Source organism: Taurulus bubalis (assembly GCF_910589615.1).
Source record: "Taurulus bubalis genome assembly, chromosome: 3".
Lineage (NCBI taxonomy): Eukaryota > Metazoa > Chordata > Actinopteri > Perciformes > Cottidae > Taurulus > Taurulus bubalis.
In genome coordinates this window covers 26,142,616-26,162,951 of record NC_136591.1, presented here as the reverse complement: position 1 = coordinate 26,162,951, position 20,336 = coordinate 26,142,616, and the positions used below count along the sequence as shown (strand labels likewise).

The following is a 20,336-nucleotide window of genomic DNA, read 5'->3' as shown; positions in this document are numbered from 1 at the left end:
CAAAACTGACCGTAACAGGGTTTCAAGTTGAATGTTTCAATGCACATCCAAATCAAAAAGTTCTCACTGTCCTTTAACATTGTGGTAAAATGTTTTAAATAAATTGAATTATGACCTTCCGTTATAAGGTGGAAAATGTCCTGAAATATGCTTTTATGCATACAAAGCACCAAACACTGCATTTGACTCGAGTTGGTTTAATGAATTTAAAATATTTTTGACAATGATAAAATTCTTCTTTGAGATTTTTAACACATGGCGATATAAAATGACCCTTCGAATGCAATAATGAACATTTAATTGCTACCAGCATTCAGTGTTGTACGACGAAGCATTAAACTGCCTATTAAACAGAACAGAACAGAACTTTAATATGTATTGCTTTTGGTCACGAGGAGAAGTAATCTTTCTCAAGACTGAAACCAGAATAGCAATACTACTGCTCCTCCTCTTGACCTTTTTGTGAGTTGTTACCACGGTCTGGATCCTTGAGACGGAGGATGCGGATGATTTTACTGACTGGAAGAGAGCTGAAACAACAAAGAAGAAGCGCAACAAAGACATGAGTGCTTTTAAGGTTAAGTGGCTGTTGCTCTTTCTTAAGGAAAATAAGCAGCATACTTAAATCCCATGGCCTTAAACCCACATTAATTACTTCATCTTAGCTCATTTACTAGGAATATGTGCAGTGAATACCTCATGCTCTGTGGGGTCAAGAAGATGAACTGTCTGTAGCGTTGACCAGCAGCCACCTTCAGCATCATGTCCATTGATATCCTCCTGTTCACCATGTCCTAATTGAAGAAAAGAAAACCACCAATTATGTTATCTTTTGATAAATAAGGCTAATGCCAAAAACCCTTCTAATGAACGTCCTCCAAACTTTTCCTTCTCCCTCTGACACCTATTCAAGGCTATGGAACTAAAAGGTTATCTCAATACGCAGTGAAAGCAGTGGGAACTCTTATTCAGACAAACTTGCAATATCAATAATAACAGTCTCTTATTACCATGTAAACATCAAATTCGTCAAGACAGCGGAAAGGTGCCTCCGTGATGGCCCACAGAGAGAGAACAAAGCAAACCGTGGAGAAGGAGCGCTCGCCTCCAGACAGAGAGCGCATGTCACTCAAGTCAGCCTTGTTTCCCTGGCCGGGCTGTACCTTTAGAAGAAAGGAGGAGAAATCAGTATCATTTCACTTTACATCACCTGGATAAAAAGCTGTTGCAGTCATGTCTCGTGTTTTAAGAGTAATGACAATCAATGAAAAAGTTAACCGTGTTCTCATTTAGACATTTCCCTTGCTGCTCTATTGTTTAGTCTTCCTTTTTATAGGCTAAATGCAAAGCCAACTGCTGCCTCTCACAGTTGTTTTGAACTGAACTTGTGACCTAAAGTTCACAGTTGTTACACAAAAATAATACTTCAATGAACATTGTCAGAGCGGAAACTGAGGCTTGAGTGTGGTCTTACTGAGATGGAGAGGGTTTCATTTTTGTGGTCAAAGGCCATGCTTCCAGTGTATCCTCTCTGGGCCAGCATGCTATCAAAGTAGTATTTACAGCGGGCCGAGAGGAACCTGCAGAGGACAAACGACAAAAGGACATAGAAGGAAGAACGGCAGTGATAATAAACCGAGGAACACAGAAAGAAACAAGTGTTAGAATTAACAGATTTCTTTTTTTAATTTTGCTAATCCGTCAGATAAAAAATAAATATTATCAATTTATGAATATTAAATACATAAAAGTGCTTTTAATTGTTTAATGTTCTCTAGCAATAGTATTGTAAAGGTCATTTTCCTGGACACAATTTGTTCACATCTCACCTTCTGAGCTCAGCATACACTTGGAGTCTGTGGTTCATAACACTATCGAGACTTTTGATGAAGCTGTTGAGGTACTTCATTTGCTGCGTCAGGTTCTTGTAGTTCTCCAGAGCCTCATGATACTGCCTTGACATGGGGAAAAAATGAGACAGATGAAGATTTGTGTGTTAAAAAAAAAAAATAACAATTTAATTTCATTCAAGACATTTCATAACAGTGTAAAGACGTAAAAAAAATGCTGACATTTATGTAATGACACTACAGTTCAATAACTACATTTCCATGTGACACCACGGCCTAAGGGACATACCTCACAACGTCCTCGCGGTCCCCCTGTTGTTCCTGCTGGGTCGTGATCTTCACCTTGAGACGGTTGATCTCACTGTCTAGACTCCTGGCTGTCCGTCTTACTTCTAGGCGCTCTGGACAAATTGTTGTGGCCTTTTCCACAGATGTCTGAACCGCGGGGTAAAACAAACCATCAGTTTCTGAGAGTCAATTCAGGTTATACTGTAATGTACACGATTTATAGCATTCATAATTTAACCTCACAAAAACAAGGTCTACTAAAAATTCACAATGCTCGAAAGCTACAAAAGAACCAAACATAAATCTGCAATGCTTTTGTCGGAATAATGCAAATGCTGTCCACACATTCGATGAGCTAAGTGTGCTCTGTGTTGCTCTATGCAATAATGAACACTTTTCTCTGATCCCAAACTTTAAATTTGGATCTAGGACCCACACTATTACTTTGACTGAAAGCAGACAGCTCCCCCTCTGGTTTTAAACTAAAATGACTGCCGTGCAGTTGCATGCCTTTGCAACCAGAAATGGTGCAGTTTAGAAACAACACAAAAACATATTGCCCCGACCACAGTTACCACGGGTGCTGAAGATTAAATGCAAAATAAAATGATAAGAAATTGTTCATCTTAAGAATTTAGAATTATAAAATTAGCCAAGAAGCCCTGCGAGGAAGACCGTTGCGTTAAGTTGCCCCTTGTAGCTCTGTTTGGCACACCTGAAGTTCCTTCTCTTTGCTTTCCTGGTTGGTTATGAGGGTCTGTATGTTGCGGAGATGGGCACTGCGTTTCTCGTCATAGTGTTTCTTGTGATGCTTGCACTTCATCACATCCTGATCAGTCCTACTCAGCTCCTCCTGTAGAAGGACAAAAGGAAAAGCACACAAAGAGCAACCACATAAGCGTCACCCAGTATTCACTGGACGATGGCTTCTGCACACAGCTGAGACTGTGCTGGCAATGATCACAAAATGCAATTTTTGGGGGACTATACTAATTTCTTTTGGGCATGCTTAATTGATTTAGACAATTAAGCAATAATACAAAACGATTGTTACTTAACGCAAACGTTTTATAAGTTTGATATGTGATTTGGGAATTTCTCAAGTAGAATTATGATGATGCTGATCTAAATCTTTCTTTTATCCCAATGACAAGACATCTGGTCTATATATTACCTTGACTGGGTCTGCTTCCTCAGCGACAGTGTTGATCTGCTCTTTGTGCTGCTTGTACTCCTGCTCTGCCTTCTCATAGGATGCCTTTAAGTCAACCATCTGAGCTCGGGCCTCATCGTACTCAGCACGCTTGGACGAGATCTTAGTAACAATCTCCTGAAGATCTTCCTCCTGCAGAGGAGTGGTGACAGAAGCATATCACATGAGGTATCTGTGCTGATTGCAAAAATAGTTGACTTGAATGTGACTTATCTGGAGGACATACATATATTATAGGAGGTTTCTTATATGTATCTACTGATACAAGTACAATTTAAGTCCACCAGGGCTGATTGTTGTACTGCCCTGATGTGTTCTGTACAAACCAGGGGATTCAGGTCCTCTGACTGAGGCTCTTCCATATTGTGTAGGTCTGTCAGCTCCAGCTGTAGCTTTGTGGCCTTGTCCTGGAACAAATACACAAATTCATGAAATATATCAGTGTAGAATACTGGAAATTTGATTTGGAAATTCCTTTTTGATTGAGCAGTATTATTTCTTTTCCTTTTTCCGACTGAAAGGTCAACTGTTAATGCCATATTTATGCATGGAAGTTAAATTGTACACATTAAACTGGCATGCCAAAATCTGACATAATAATGGTCAGTTTGCCTGTCTGATACTCAATCATAAGGGAGTATCATTATAAATTGTATGTTAGTGGTAAAAGGTTACTTTGGTAGTCCTTTGCTCTATGTGGGTTCTTCTCAGCAGCCCTTCGTTCTGTTTGATGTCATCATCAAGCCTTTTCATCTGTTGCTGGAAGCGTGATGCTTGAGCATTCTGGTTTTCTATCTCCCTCTGCAAGTGCCTGGGAGTAAAAAGAGAAACCAGGAGACAGAGAAGGTATTAAGATGGAAGTATTTCTTACAATTACTCCCTGTTGCGACATGTAGGGTGTGTATACTTTAGAAATTGAAGCTAAACATGTCCATTGTCGATACACAGTTTTTCTACAAACAACAAGCAAGAAAAGGTTTACATGACAACAATAAGAGACAACTAAAAGTCAGCTAGAGTATCACTGTGCACACACACACACACACACACACACACACACACACACACACACACACACACAGACACACACACAGACACAGACACAGACACAGACACACACACACACACACACCTGATCTCCTCTTCAACATCTCCCGAGAGGTAGTTGGCTCTGGTCTGCTCAGCAGTGTAACTCCGGTTATTGAAGATCTGATCTCCCTCCCTGGAAAAGGCCTGGGTACAGTGCTGAGGAGGGTTTCTGCTCTGCATCACTCTCCGAGCGTCTGTTCGATTCTACACCACCAAAAAACAAAACTCATGTCAATGCACTTAAATCTTCCGAACACTAATATGTTGTTCGCAAGATGTTTTACAATGTCCATCAGTTTTGTAGATGAACTCACGAACATACAAAGCTGATTTTTCATCAGATGCTAAGTTGGATTTAAAGAAATACCTCAATCATAGAGAGAAACCTTTAGCACATGCACGTCAAAAATAGCTTTACATACTACATTGTTTGTGTGTGCGCCATATTACATACTGTTATGTTTTATGCCAGAAAGACTTTTTTTTTTTATTTGAATCTCTAGTGAATACATTTAATTTACTTAAATAGCTTTTCAGTTTAGTTTTTATCTTTTCAAATCGTCGACATCCCTGCAGCACTAAGGAGCTACTCTTTTTTGGCTTTGTTTTATTTAGTCTTGATTTGGGTGTTTACAGTGGTAATTTACATATAAAACAAATTAAACTTTCCAGACAACAACATTATGGCTTGTGAAAATGTGTATAGTTATTTTGGAAAATCACTAGCTACAGAGACTGTGCAAACAAGTTAAGGGGCATTTCCCTTACTAAGACATTTATTCTTGTGAAGTCAGCAGCAGTGTTACCTTAATGAGTAGAATGCTCTCGATACCCCTTTGATCAATCAAGCAGTTGGCCACAACTGGGTCCTCAATTTCTAGAGCTTGAAGCACAGAGGGGTATTCAGGGTGATTGACGCCCCTAACAGAAAGACAGAACCAACCAAAACCACTGTTGTTTAAGTGATACTTAAACTGCAAACTGTGTCCTTTCAGTAACATAATCCAAATTTAGCTGTGTAAATTTGATAACAGTTATTTCCAAGTAATGCATTACCAAAACTGGACCAGCATTTAACAGTTGTGAATATTGTCCATGACCTTACCTCATTCTTGTATCATGGACTGATAGAAGAAAATTGCTTGTGATGATGGCAGGTCTACGGCCTTTCGGGAACACTCTGGACATGAGGCCCTGCAGCACCTTCTCATCTTCATGGTTATCACAAGTGAAGGCCTGCAGTTGCCCTTTAAGACAAACTTCCACAGACAAGGCTAACTCTGGGTCCTTCAGGCTAATAAGGTAACCTGGAAAGGGAAAGGAAATGGGAAAAGAGTAAAGCAAGTCAGATGTGCATTTTTCAGAGATGTCACCTTTTGGTTGGGCTTTTGGTACAGCTGGTTAAAGGACAGAAAAAGATACAAACACACCACTTTAGAAAAGTGGCATTTTTAAAGGTTTTTAAATGGGTCCAACGTTGGTCAGCTTTCAATGGAAGGAAGAACAGATCTATATTACATATGTATCTTATTACCCAACCAGGCAAAGTCATGACTTTGTGATTCAATAGGATGAGAAAGGAATCAGGTCTGGAACATTAACATTTTCACCAAAGCACAAATGGGCACCAAGTCTTACCCAAAGGTCCCCGAGGTTTGTGCTTAAGCTGGCCCCTTCTGTGAGCTTCCTCTATGCCGTTGAGGAGTGAAGGCATGTGCTCTCCAAAACGCCGTAGGCGATTGGACCGACTGCTCTCCATAGTCTGCAGGTTCCTTCTGTTGGCGTCAATGGACCTCTGGAGCACTTCCTGCTCTCTCCTGAGGACAGAATGGTAGGGATGGGTATTGTTTGGATATTTCCCGATACAGGTGCTAAAACGATACTTTTAAAACGATACCGTTGCCTAAACCGATACTTTTTTATTGCCAAGGCAATTTTTTTTTCTTCAAATTGAACATTATATTATCTGTTTAAAGTATACTATAAATATAAATAAATACAAAACACTTGACTTCAAACTACAGCTTTAAACTTTTTAACTTCAAACTATACTATATTTAGTTTATATATATATTTATTTATTTATATATAGTTGTTCTGTCTCCATATAGCGCTGGTTTACAGCAATTGCTCAGAGTCTGCTCAAGGTATGGTGTGCACTATGACATACAATTCAACTCTAAAAAGAGTGTCATCATGATAGCTAAAACCAAGGAGGATCAGAAGCCACTTTTTTTTTTTTTTTTTTTTTTTTAAATGGGAGACCAGGAGCTAAATGGGGTGGTCAAAGTCAGATATTTGGGTCACATCATCAGGAATGACCTAAGCGATGATGACAATGTGCAGCGGCAGTAGGGCTGAACGATTTGGGATAATAATCTAATTGAGATTTTTTTCCCCCCCTCCAATATTGCAATTGCGATTTAATATATGATTTTTTTTATTTTATCCTCTCTTTTCCCCAACAAAACATAATGAATGATTTAAATATGACCAACACAATATTAGATACATTTAGTGTAAAATGTTCTTTCCCATTGGCTAGCAGAGGTGTCAAAAGTATTCACATTCATTAGACAAGTAGAAGTATAGATACTAGGTTTAAAAATACTTCTGTAAAAGTTGAAGTATCAACTCAAGCTTTTTACTTAAGTAAAAGTGTAAAAGTACTGGTTTCAACACTACTTAAAAGTATAAAAGTAAAAGTAATGTAAGGGGAATTTTTTTTCCATTAAGGACAAACTCTTAAGCCACATCTCAGGGGCCTATAGTGCACTACCCCACCTCCCCCAAAACAATCATTTTTATAAAGGCCATAATGACTATAATGTTTTAAAATGTTTTGTTGAAAAATGTGGGATGCACTAGGCTACCCGTTTCAGATGCATATATGCCCATTTAAAATGATAACATTTTATTACAATGCAAATACATTAAAGTACCATATGTGTACTAATGAGCATTAACATATGTTTCATGGAGCGGAAGACATGATAACTAGTTGCCTATAAGTATTGTAATAGTGCAAAACAGGCGGCGGCGACTTGTGTGACTCATCTGTGCTTTCATAAATAACAGAATAAAGAAAGTAAATCAGATATGAATTTATTTAATCCCATACGCTTTCCACAACTCAGCATAATTTATATATTTAGCTTTCTGATTACAAATCAACACATCTCTCTCTCTCTATTTTGCACGCACGCACGCACGCAGTCAGTGATCCCTGTCTTGAGGTATTTGGCTTGTCTGGCGCACTGGTGCTCGGCATGTTGGCCAAACAACTGTCATATGTTGATTTGTGGTGTTTTTTAAGTGCTGGAACAAGTTTGTAGTGTTACCCCGTGAAGTAGCAACAGAAGCACGACATGCTCTGCACATCACCTGACGCTGCGCAGCATCTTCTTTTTTTTAAACCAGAACAGCACGTCGGTGGTTCCACACCACCGACGTGCTGTTCCTCTTCGAGACTAAAGTCTCAGCTGTGTCAGTTTCTGACTGTTCCGTCGAGCCAGAGGCCATTGCGCAACAGGTTAACGGGCCGCATGAAAAGTTGATGCAGCCGAATTCTCCACTCTTTCGCTCGCGTCACGTGATGACGTTGTAATCGCGCACGTTGCGCACGTTGTTAGAAAATCTCGTTTTATCATATCGCGATATTATCGCAAATGCAATTAATCAAAGAGGATGTTAAAACTGCTCTCTCTAGAGCCTACTGTACTCCTCTCTATACAGCCCACCTGTGGTGCAGCTATAGTAAGGCAAAAATAAAAAAGATTCAGGTAGCATTTAATGATGCTTTCAGAATCTTACTCAAGCTTCCTAGATGGACAAGTGCAAGTCATATGTTTGTGACCCGTAATGTTCCCACTTTCCATGCTGAGGAATTTTATTTACAAATTTACATGGAGATTAAATGACTCAGAAAATGTAATCATAAAAGCCTTAACTGAGCCAACACAGAGTGATACGAGGTATTCTTCCTGTTTCTGGAAACATTGGAACAAGTGTCTGTATGTTTTTAACCACGAGTGATGTTTTAACTACAATGATTATACCTGTATCCTCGTATTGTATTTTATATATTGTTGTTGTATTTGTGTATATATATATATATATTGTTGTTGTATTTGTATATATATATATATATATATATATATATATATATATATTTTTTTTTATATATATATATAAAATATATATATAAAAAGGAAAATAGACAAAAAGCATCAGGTGGCCTGATAGGCAATGTGTGCAACAGAACTCCACTCCGAAACGGTTGGATTCTACAAACTCTGCTGCTTTACTGGACTACACGTCATCATTAATATCAACTGGGAGAGCTTTTCTGAACCAGACGGAGCTGCTCTTGAATTCGGCAAACACCAAATGAACCGTGGAACAAATACGTCTCCTAAGAATCTCACTTTGTGTCTTGCCGGTCAGCTGCAGTTTTTCCACTCTGACGTTGACTTCCATCAGCGAAACCGACGTTTCTAGCAGGAAGTTTAGCGTTTAGAGTTTGGGAGTCTTTTCCCTTTCTAGAAACTCTGTAGCTTTCTCGTCCAGATTCCAGCATTTAAACAGACGTTTCCTCAATGAGGTTTGGTGGAGAAAACGGAGCGTTTCTCTCTCGGAGTTCGGCTCTTCTTCTTTACATGCAGTTGTTTTGTTGCATTTGCTGCACGTCGCGTTGTTCGAATCTTTTTTTGCAAAATACAACCACACTTTTGATCGTTTACTTTTTGGCATTTTCTCTGTTAAAAGGTTGATGCTAGCTAGCTACTGTAGCTATGCAAACGGTAGGCTACCGCTAGCTGCTGCCAGGGCGTAGTCATCAGAGTAGTGTAAGAGAGGAAGCACCGAAATCGGCGTTGCATTTCTGTCAGTACCGGTCGTTTAGGCACTGGTTTTCGGTACCCAACCCTACAGAAGGGGGGTGGTTGTGATAATATAAATCGTTATATTCTTCGTTATATGGTCCTCAAGGTTCCACGCTTTGCACTTCAACACTCACACCTGTTTATCAGTATATTGACATTAGGGAAGCAGACTGGTCGTTGCACGTTCCAGCCCTGTGAGAAAAGATGAGGACGCGATTCTCCTCCTCTTAGAAATGTTAGAGCCAATAGAAATGTTAGATGTTCATGACGGAAAACCGTGTATGAAAGAGCCGAACTTCTGGCTGTTCGGGGTGTTTTGGACGGTCAACCTGCGTATTGACTGGACGACTCTCTGCTATCGCGATTGCAACGTTTGTTACTTCACTTGTGATCAAGGAAAATAAATTCAGAGAACAAGAGAAGTTGTTTGACTAAGTTCTTCCGGAGGCTACACCAGGCATCCAATAATGAATACACATTAACAGTTGTTACCGTTTCAGTTATTCCACTGTCGTACTTATCCAACAGACTAATAGATCTGTTTCTAAGTGTGTTTATTTAGGACTGGCAGGGAGACAATAATCTAAATTAAATTCTTAATTTGGGTTGGTCCACCCATTGATGTTTCGAAGCCTAACTGCTGAGAAGACGTATTAGGCCCACAGGTGTCAAGTAACGAAGTACAAATACTTTGTTACCTTACTTAAGTAGAAATGTTGGGTATCTATACTTTACTGGAGTATTTATTTTTCAGACGACTTTTTACTTCTACTCCTTACATTTTCACTAAAAATAGCCTCGTTACTATTTCATTTTGGTTTGTTTTCATTCCGGCTTGTCATCGTTCAAAAACACACACAAAAAACCTCTCCGCCCCGTTGCCCACAGATACGTGCGCGCGCACACAGGTGAGCGCTGAGCACACAGCAGCGGACAGAGAGCGTCGAAAAATATGTCGCGTGAAAGTAGACCACTATATCTGCGTTTTAAACGCTCCCAGGGTGAAGATGCAACAGCAGCTCTCCTGTGAGGAGCAACCGGAGTTCTCCTCGCACCGCAGTAGCTCTCTGAACCCGGAGCAGCTCTCCTGCTCCTGCCGTGAACTCTGCGAGCTCGTCTTTTCTTGCTGTTGCATTTCTCAAAATAAAAAAACAGATCTAAGCTTAATATTGAGCATGAATTGAGAGAGGTCGTATCAAATCTACAACCCCGTTTATAACATATGTGTTGAGGAAAGCAGCTCACTGCAGCCACTAATACTGATACAACGTGATGGCTCACATATCTGCACTCACTGTTTTGTTTGGCAAAAAAAAAAAAAATTGTTTTCCACAATGAGCTATTTAGTAGTAACTAAATATGAGTTATTTTTTGTACAGATAGAACTTACACAAAACATTGTCTGATGGGGCAATCTGATTTACTTGAAAGTGATTGCAATTTTCTTTATTCTGTTATTCATAAAAGGACAGATGAGTCACACAATTATGTTATTTACAGAAAAAGTTTGAGAACCACAGCTTTAAGTGTTTGTGTCGGAGTCGCTGCCACCTATTCTGCACTATTACAATACTTATAGGCAACTAGTTATCATGTCTTCCGCTCCATGAAACGCATGTTAATGCTCAGTAGTACACATATGGTACTTTAATGTATTTGCATTGTAATAAAATGTGATAATTTTAAATGGGCATATATGCATCTGAAACGGGTAGCCTAGTGCATCCCACATTTTTCAACAAAACGTTTTAAAACATTATAGTCATTATGGCCTTTATAAAAATGATTGTTTTGGGGGAGGTGGGGTAGAGCACTATAGGCCCCTGAGACGCGGCTTAAGAGTTTGTCCTTAATGGAAAAAAAACATTCCCCTTACATTACTTTTAAGTAGTTTTGAAACCAGTACTTTTACTTAAGTAAAAAGCTTGAGTTGATACTTCAACTTTTACAGAAGTATTTTTAAACCCTAGTATCTATACTTCTACTTGAGTAATGAATACTTTTGACACCTCTGATTAGGCCCATTGATACTAAAAGACCAGGGAATCCCCAAATCTGTTGCATTTTAAGTTACTGGCAGAATTAAACAAAAGCAGAACAGAAAGACTAAAAGATGAATTCATATAATGGTATGATATTTTCTTCTTATCCAATAACCCTAATACATTTATTCCAGCTTAACTTCAACTGTCTGCCACAGAGCGAGGTTTCTTGAACCAACACTTTCTAATTCTGCAGACAAATATTCGTCTTCAAAGGCCAGTTCTAGTTCCCTACCTCATCTTTCCTTGTTCTTCCTTGGCACGGTTGCAGGCATGCTGATACTGGTCAATCTGCTGGCCTAGAGTAGAGATCTGGTGACTTATGTTTTCGAGCTCAGCCTGTATCTGCTCCATACGCTCCGTCTTGGCCTGGCTTTCCGCTCCTGATGTCTGACTGATGCTAGAGGCATAAAAAAAAAAAAAAAAGGGGGGGAGTCAACACAAAATAAATACATGTAAAAACTTGAATGCAACACAGACCACATGAAAACAAAAAGAGGTCATACCTCAGCTTTAGATCATTTATCCTTGAGGAGAGCTGAACCTTGTCCTTTTCCAGGTCCCTCAGGTTAGCCTTGAATCTGTGGACAGTGACCTAGCTCACATATATAATTGGAGATTAGAAAAAAAACTGGTCAGTTACACAAAAATTATCACCATAATAACTTTTACTGCCCTAAATTATATCTGACAAGATGACCAGACAGGAATATCCATTACACTGCTTAATATTGTGGAAGACTTATTTAATTCACTTGCAGTACTCGTATGAAAGTGACAGAACCAATTGACTGTATTGTCTGCTCTACGGCTGGACTAATGCATTATCTGAACTCTGACCTCGCTTGACTTAAGAAGGGTATTTCGTCTCTGGGCCTCAGCCTTGAGCTCGGCACATTTGGGCTGTAGCTCTTCGACTTGCTGTGTGATCCCCTCCAACTGTTCCTGGATCTGCCTGGATTTCCCCTCAGCTTCCTCGACCTTATTCTGCATTATTACATGAACACAGATCAGAGAAGGGGGGGGGGGGGGGGGTTAGAAAAAAAAAAAAAAAAAGGTTAGAAAATAGAAGAGGGCAAGCAAGTGCAAGTTGTGGTGTGAGTTATCAAACAGAAGCAGTTATTTGTAATTATACAGCAACGATTAGTAATTACTGTCAATTCTAAAAACAAATACTAAAACAAGTTTCATACCTTCCATTCATCCACCTTCTCGTCATATTTCTCTGTAGAATGTCTGCCTGACCGCAGCTTCTCTTTTATTGGCTCCAACTCCTTCTCCATCTCAATCACCTGCAATATGTAAGGGTGCTTTTCACATACATACTCGGGCACGGGTGTATATTCTGATAAAGTTTGAATAAGCTGTGCAAACCAACTGTACTAAAACAAGGAAGTCGACCACTATTTAGAACGTGTTGTTAAAATGAGTGTGCAATACCAGAAAGTGATGGAGGATGTGAATATTCATCATATATCATCTTCAAATCAAGAAAACATGGGACCAGTTAGTCCATGTAAGTAGTTTAATGTCAGTATAACGGTCTGATCTATAATATTTTCATGACAACTTGCAGGAAATAGATGTGAATCTTGTTGTGAAATGTGTTTAAGATGCCTGCTATAGTTGATGGAATGGTCCGGTAGTTTACAACAAAAGCATGGCTGTGGCAAGCTATGAGGTCACAGAGGTGCAGACCTCGTGATTATTTCCGAAAAAGACCAACGTGTCTCTGCAACTGAATGATGTGAAACCGCAATCAATAAAACAGCTTTCTGTGGTACTTAAAATACGTAGTTTCTAGTGCGGTCTTTGCTCACTGCAGCAATTTTAGACAAAAAAACTCAGTGAAAACTAAAACCGTACTTGCTGATATATGCAGAGTATTAGAAGATATTATTGAAAACTACTAATGCTCTATTCTGCAATATTTGTTTGCTATTGGGTGTCATCTAGGATATCAACAACCAATGAGGATGATCACCACAGCTGACCCACGAGTGTCTGTACATTCCAGCCCTCGAGGAAGTGTGTGTGTGCTCCGGGGGTTGGTAATGTGGTGTTGAGACAGCGCTGATGAAATATTGAGCAGAATGAAGTTTATCTTTTATAATTTAGAGGTGCTTATTGAATAGCTTTCTACACCTTGGTCGTGTCTAGAAGGTAACCGTAGTAGGGTAAACAAATAGATGATGAGGCAAGTGCATTCGGGTATGAAACATTAACTATAATGTGTAAGCTGAACAGAGACTGGGAACATTCGTACTTGGGCATGGTACAAATCAATCGTACCGAATATGAAAATGCCGTCAGCCTCAGTCAATAATATTCCGATAAATGATCTTTAAGTAGTTACTGCACTAACCCATTTTCATTGGAACATGGAGACGTGGATAAAGGTGGTTGGAATTCCAAATTGGTAGAAAAGAAAATGGGAGAAAATGATCTCACCAAAGCCCAAGCCATTTGCTTCTGCAACTCCTCCAGTTTGGTGTGCATTTCCTCCAAAGATGCCATGTTCTTGTAACGCTCCTCTTTCTCCTGGTACTTCCGCTTCAAGTCTTTCAAGCACTGAGACATTAATGTAATAATTGTGTTAATCCTGCGAATAAGGATATTTTTTGTCCACATGGGGAAAGTTGCCATAATATCGTCTTAATGCAAAAAGTTACTTTTTTTACACATCCAGCAGCTACTGAGCAACAATATCATTAATTTGTTTTTATCCACCTGGTGAACATCCAAGTTCAATATTCACTCTCTCATAGCTCTGTTTTGTCAAATGTTAGTTTATAGCCGCTTATAATATAAATATGTCAGCCAAACGGATTCTTACTTCACCATGTTGATCAACTTTATCTTCTGTGACATGCTTGGTGGTTTTGATGTAAACAAAGTCCTCTCTCATCTGCTCCAGTTGGGTAGCTTTCATAAAAAACTGTAAGGGTGAATGAAAATGTTAAGTTAAAATAAAGAAATCAGTCAAAGTCACAAAAACAAAAAGTGTTTAACTATACCTTATATTTGTCCCCCTCTCCTTTGGAGTGTAGGAAATATTTGCTCATCTCTTGAGTGAGAACTGACACAGGATTGTTGACCTTTGGAGGAAAGGTATTAATGACTCCTCTAACCAATACAATAACAGGTTTATCTCACAGGATTACATCTTGTAATATAATTTGCATCGCTCATACCTGTATGTTAAAATTGTCCAGGATACACAACAGCTCTTCCTTTTTGGTTGTGACAAGTTGACCTATAAGAGGAAAATCATATACATGTTTATGAGTTGCTAATAATATTGATTCATGCAGCTATCAGAAGTAGTAATTTGTATACTAATATTGTTAAACTTTCTTTTCCCCCCTCTTACTTTATGTTGCTTTTTTGTCGTTGTGAATTGTGAATAGGAATACATTTATCAATGTTTAATTATTATCGATGAATATGATTTTTTTGTAAACATCAATAAATTAATCCTTTGGCCTATAAAATGTGAAAAGTTGATGAAAAATTCCCTGAACCTAACATGACATTAACACATTGGTATATTGTACTATAATGTCCAGAAATGGAAAAACAGCAAATTTCCACATGTAAAAGACTGGAGCCACCAACTGCTTACTTAAAATATGAATCCATTACAAAATAGCTGCCAATTAATTTTCTAATGGGTGACTTATTGTTTCAGCTTTGAACCATATCTGTCTTTGAGCTCTGCACTTATCTAGCTTTTAAAGTAATCATTGTTTATAAATGTTGTGGTGAACATTTAAATTGTATATATTGTTGTGGAAGCACGGTGTAGTAGTACTATTTCCAAAATACTTGAAAATAAATAAATAATAATAATAATAATATATATATATATATATATATATATATATATATATATATATATATATATATATATATATATATATATATATATACATACACATATATATATATATATATATATATATATATATATATATATATATATATATATATATATATATATATATATATATATATATAAATATATATATATATATATATATATATATATATATATATATATATATATATATATATATATATATATAATATATATATACACATATATATATATAAATATATATATATATATATAAATATATATATACACATATATATATATAAATATATATATATAAAAATAAATATAAAACCCTTCACAGTCTTTACCTGATTTGCTCCTCAGTTTATAGGTTCTCAACCCCTCACGCGTTATTCTCAGGTCTACAATGATGGCTTGATCGTACACCTCAGGTTTGTAAGCGTCCCTTCCTTTGTTACGCAGGGTGATCGATACATCAGCAGAGCTGAGGAAAAAGTAACACACATTAAACCTATTGCGATTCCAAGGATGCAACTTTTAACACAAGTTACTTTTGCATGCGATACTTCTCATAATGTCAAATATGACGGGATTTGAGAGTCCTACTCTCTCATAGAGAAAAGACAATAAATACTTGATGCCTTGTTAAATGTGTAGCTCTAGTAAACAAAGAAGCATTAATGGAAGATATGTTTACACCAAAATGTCTTTAAAGCAAAGAGTAGGAGTGAAGAACTTGAAGGACAAAATTCATGGAATGTCTGCCTAAATTCACAGGCACTTAAAGGCAACTACAACCTGGATATAAAAAAGGATGTACATTACATGATGTGGTGCAAGGTTTACCTTTCTCCTTCCTTCACAAAACCCTTGAGGGATAATCCTCTGTTCGTGGCATGTGCATTCCCACCTAAGGCAACTATGAGAGCTGTCAGAACGGCACTCTTTCCACCTGTCACGCAAGCCAGAAAACAAATAGGTTTGACAATGAAATAAACAAAAGAACTAAATTAAAAATAAGAAGGAGGATACATAATATACACTATTCCAGAAAGAAGTATAACTTAGATATAGATCAAAATCCTAAACAAGATTATTCATGATTAATGCACTTGCACAACTTTAAAGTACACACTTAAAAATCTGACCACAGATCACATACAATAATGATGGATATTTACAGAGACAAGTGATTTTCATGATGGCTACGGAGCAGTACCTGTTTAATGCATAGTATGAAGAAAGAAATATTGAACTGCTAAATTCACTGCCACAAATAAAACAAATATTTAACGGTTTATTGTGTGGAATTGATTAAATTGAGTTCTATTTAACAGGTTATGGCCAGTTTTGGTCTACAGTTGCAATAGTTGAAGGTACAGACCTTCAGAAAACCTGGCTTCTGAAATGGAAGAACAAGGATGTATCTTCATTCCGTTTAGTTAACCCTCTATTGTGGAATAGCCCAGTGGCTGAACTCACTTCCATTGTTGCCGACCACAAAGTTGACATTGGAACCAAAAGTGAACGGGCCAAGGAGAGAGTGGCACATGAAGTTCTTCAGTGTGATGCTCTCCACAATCCCTGCATCGCTCACCACCTCACCAGCAGACTGCACCTAAACACAGGTGGAACTGCGCATGTAATTTCACAAATACTTTACAAAAGTAATACATCAAACACTACTACGGTAAGTGTCTTTCACATTCTCAGAGAATCAGTTAAGACAGACAGAGTAAAGGGGAAATAGATGATAATGCCAGATGCATTTCACTGCATGGGAGTGGCAGTACAAACCTGTCCATTCTGATCTTCCTGGTCTCCATCAAGATCACTTTCATCCTCCACGTCTTCCTCCGCAGCAGGTCTGACCCGTTTGTTGGGGTTGTCACTGACAGAGCTGATTTTCCTTTTCGACATCTTGTACACCTAACAAATCTACATGTGTAGAGTAAGGAAGCGAAACGTGAACACACAGCCTCGTCTCAAATACTGTATACAGCCAAGCAGATAGATTAAACAGGTCATGTTCACCAGCTCAAAAGCTATTTGTTGACTGCGTTTGTTTGTGTTGCGTAACGTATTTTCCAAACCGACAGCCAGGACAGTGGCCGCAGGCTAATCTTAAACAAAAACGAAAGTAACTTTATAGCGTCGACGTTACACCAGGTTAGCCGTTACAAACAAACGTTAGCTTAGCTGGCCAGTTGATACGTGCTAAACTCAACGTGAACAACCGTTGTGTCGCCAAGCAGTGTGGTGTGTTGTGGTTAGTTTGCGTCGTTCAATGAAGTAGCAAGAACTGGCATGTTCGTTAATGGGGCGGCTGCTTACCTACCGTGGCTTAGGGCAGCCGCACGCAAACACAGACTGTCCGGCAGGGAGGACCATGGGAGGTAGTCAAATTCGCGCCCAGTATTTCCGGGGTAATCTCGCGTAAATACACGAGTTCGCGAGAATACAAAAATACCTTCACGTCATGTCATACACCTCTGATCATACTGAATCATATCATACACAGTCCTTAAAAGTCGTACATCACTAAAATTGGCAAAGACTAGTACACTCTGAAGGTGTTTTATGTATTTGATAGCTTTAAGTTCATTTGAGATAGCCCTGCTGTTTGTTTTGAATTTAAATGTGATTTATATCCACTTTGTGTTTGATTTTAATTTTGGCAGAAGTATTGTTGTTGATTGAGTCACGTAAAGAGGCTTTAGTTAATTTCTCAACAATAAAAAACACAACCGTGGCAAAAGACTTAGTGAATTTGTGTTAGTGAAAACAATTGAATCGTGCTGAGAGTTTAGCATGCTGGATTCTTGTTGATACATGAGCATAAGAAAAAACGTTAATACAGCATTTTTTTCCATGAATGCCACCTCCAGATCAGATCGCCATAGACACCCAGTTTGCAATACTGCAACTAGATAAATACTGCAGTATTTTCAGGAGTGGGCTACTGATTATGGATTGTATTTTAAGGACGGCTCGACTCTTAAGAAGTTTATGTCCACACTGAGCATATCCTCTATATAAGAAAGGAGAATAAATCCGAGGGCGGCTGACTGGCTGTAATGCAACGTGGATACCAACTGCCGTAAAACCCCAACGAAGAAGAAGAAGTCGCTTCTATGACGTAATTCTTCTGCGACAAACAGCCTGGACTTGTTTACATAAACTCAGACTGAGCAGGGTTTCGTGAAAATGACGGACCAGAAAGCGAAGAATATTAGTTCTATCCCCATCGATGGGTTCAGCAATACAAGAATCACATCCGTATGGACGTTTCTGACGTCTGTAAGTTACGTTTTGTTGTCGGACTCGGGGGGCTAGTTAGCTTTGAGTTAGCCTTCCCGGCTAATGGACCATCACTTCCCACTTCGAGCGTTTATATTTCGGTGACAGCTGCCCATTGTGTGCTTGTATCTGCTCTTCACAGGTGCAGTGGTCGGAGTCTTGGCTGATCGGGCTGTTGGTGTTTCATGTTGTGTGTTTGTTTCTGACCGTGGTGACGTGCAGGTACTACAGAGCTCAGATTTGTCACTTCCTGCTCATGGGTAAGTGAATAAAAGAGATATCTACATTAACTAGCCTGAATGGAATCTGCTTATTTAGAGCGAGTGTAATTATACATTTCAGTAAGTTGTAATATTAAGTCAACTATCAACTTACTGATGTTATTTATTGACAGTTTCTTGTGACATACCAATATTTGTCACACCCTGATTACATAGGTATGTTTGTCAGACATTTGTGTGTGTGGCCTAAAATTGGTAATCAGGGCGTACAGCATTTTATTATTTACTAGTTCTCATTCATGCACACATTCTAACTTTAATTTGTTTAATTAAATTGTTTATTTTAATGTATTTCATGTTACTATCTGTCTTCCTGGTCTGCTCATGTCATTTTAAATGTCCCTCCTGGGAATAAAATTGTCATCTTATTGTAAATCAAGTACGGCCAACGTATCAGTGTGTGTTACCAGTAAAGCCGGAATAAGATCTAAAAAACAGTTGCTGTAAGTCAGTAAATCCTGTCTCATTGGATCTGTTTAACAAGAGTATACATTTGAGTGTTGTGGCTGTATTGTTTACTGACTGACATTATGTCTAACTCACAGTTGGCCTGGTGTACAGTGCTGAATATTTAAATGAGCTGGCAGCCATGAACTGGAGGTAAGACCATTTTTCAGAAGAATATTATTTTGCTACTTTCATGTGGTGAATGATGTGTGTGTAGAGGCTCTGTTGTTCAAAAACAGGACACATTCTGTCATTAACCAAATTTCATAAAGCATAATTCTTTTTTGCAGGTCCTTTTCTAATTTCCAGTACTTTGATTCCAAGGGCATGTTCATATCTTTGGTGTACTCTATTCCTCTTCTGCTGAATACAGTCATAATTGTGGTAAGCTTTAATGTTCATCCTCAACCTTGTTGCATCAAATATAATGTCAAAAATACATACGATACATAAATGGTTGTGTTTTACATTGACAGATGGTATGGGTGTACAGGACATTTTCCACTATGACTGAGCTGAAGACACTGCAGCTCAAGCGAAAGGCCCGCAAAGAGAAGAGAGAGAAGAATGACTGATCCCTCTCCTTATGTGCAAATAGACCTCATTGGGAGGTACTAATAATCAGTGTCTCTGCCATGCTAATCCCGATTTTTGGAAGAAGAAGAAGGCAGTTTCCTTCCTGTGACCATAAACAGATGGTTAGTTGAAGTCGGTCAGGACTGGGTGTTTCTGGTAACGACGGTTGAAAGATGCTGGGGAAATACTGTACACTATAATATACAAGGACCAAATGAATTTTACTGTTTTGTAAATACTGTTGTTTTGAAGTTGTTGAAATGCACACAAAAAGATAAAGTGGTTTTGAATTACTTTTATGTACCAGTTCATTTGCAGCTCTTAAGATAGATGTTTGACTGCAGAAGTGCGTCATATGGATCATGGAGAAGGGGGGGAAAATACTGTGTTCTAATGCTGTCATCCTTATTTGTGTAAGGAGAACTACAATAGGCTAAGCATAAATCCATGTCTGAACATTTTCAATCTATTCACTAAGATGAGGGAAGAGAATGTTGACAAAAAT

At 38.4% G+C, this 20,336-nt stretch overlaps 2 protein-coding genes across 2 annotated transcripts; one reads left to right on the top strand and one right to left on the bottom strand.

Annotated features, from left to right (window-relative positions):
- Nucleotides 1-192: 192 nt before the first annotated feature.
- Nucleotides 193-17,147, bottom strand: LOC306733635 (structural maintenance of chromosomes protein 6; the record flags this gene model as incomplete). Its single annotated transcript, XM_079214911.1, has 26 exons — nt 193-530; nt 697-794; nt 1,011-1,163; nt 1,475-1,580; nt 1,830-1,955; nt 2,140-2,285; nt 2,854-2,991; nt 3,313-3,483; nt 3,678-3,758; nt 4,027-4,162; nt 4,484-4,644; nt 5,247-5,361; nt 5,546-5,747; nt 6,079-6,257; nt 11,601-11,765; nt 11,872-11,960; nt 12,206-12,352; nt 12,559-12,657; nt 13,817-13,936; nt 14,202-14,303; nt 14,383-14,463; nt 14,560-14,621; nt 15,575-15,711; nt 16,074-16,179; nt 16,710-16,845; nt 17,025-17,147. 26 exons carry the CDS (start codon nt 17,145-17,147, stop codon nt 437-439), a joined length of 3,273 nt encoding a protein of 1,090 aa, XP_079071037.1. The 3' UTR covers nt 193-436.
- A 1,287-nt stretch (nt 17,148-18,434) lies between these two features.
- tmem18 (transmembrane protein 18) lies at nt 18,435-20,124 on the top strand (the record flags this gene model as incomplete). The annotated part of the gene is made up of 5 exons (XM_079214658.1): nt 18,435-18,527; nt 18,670-18,787; nt 19,354-19,408; nt 19,546-19,639; nt 19,732-20,124. The coding sequence occupies 5 exons, from the start codon at nt 18,435-18,437 to the stop codon at nt 19,828-19,830; spliced, it is 459 nt and encodes a 152-aa protein (XP_079070784.1). The 3' UTR covers nt 19,831-20,124.
- Nucleotides 20,125-20,336: the final 212 nt, after the last annotated feature.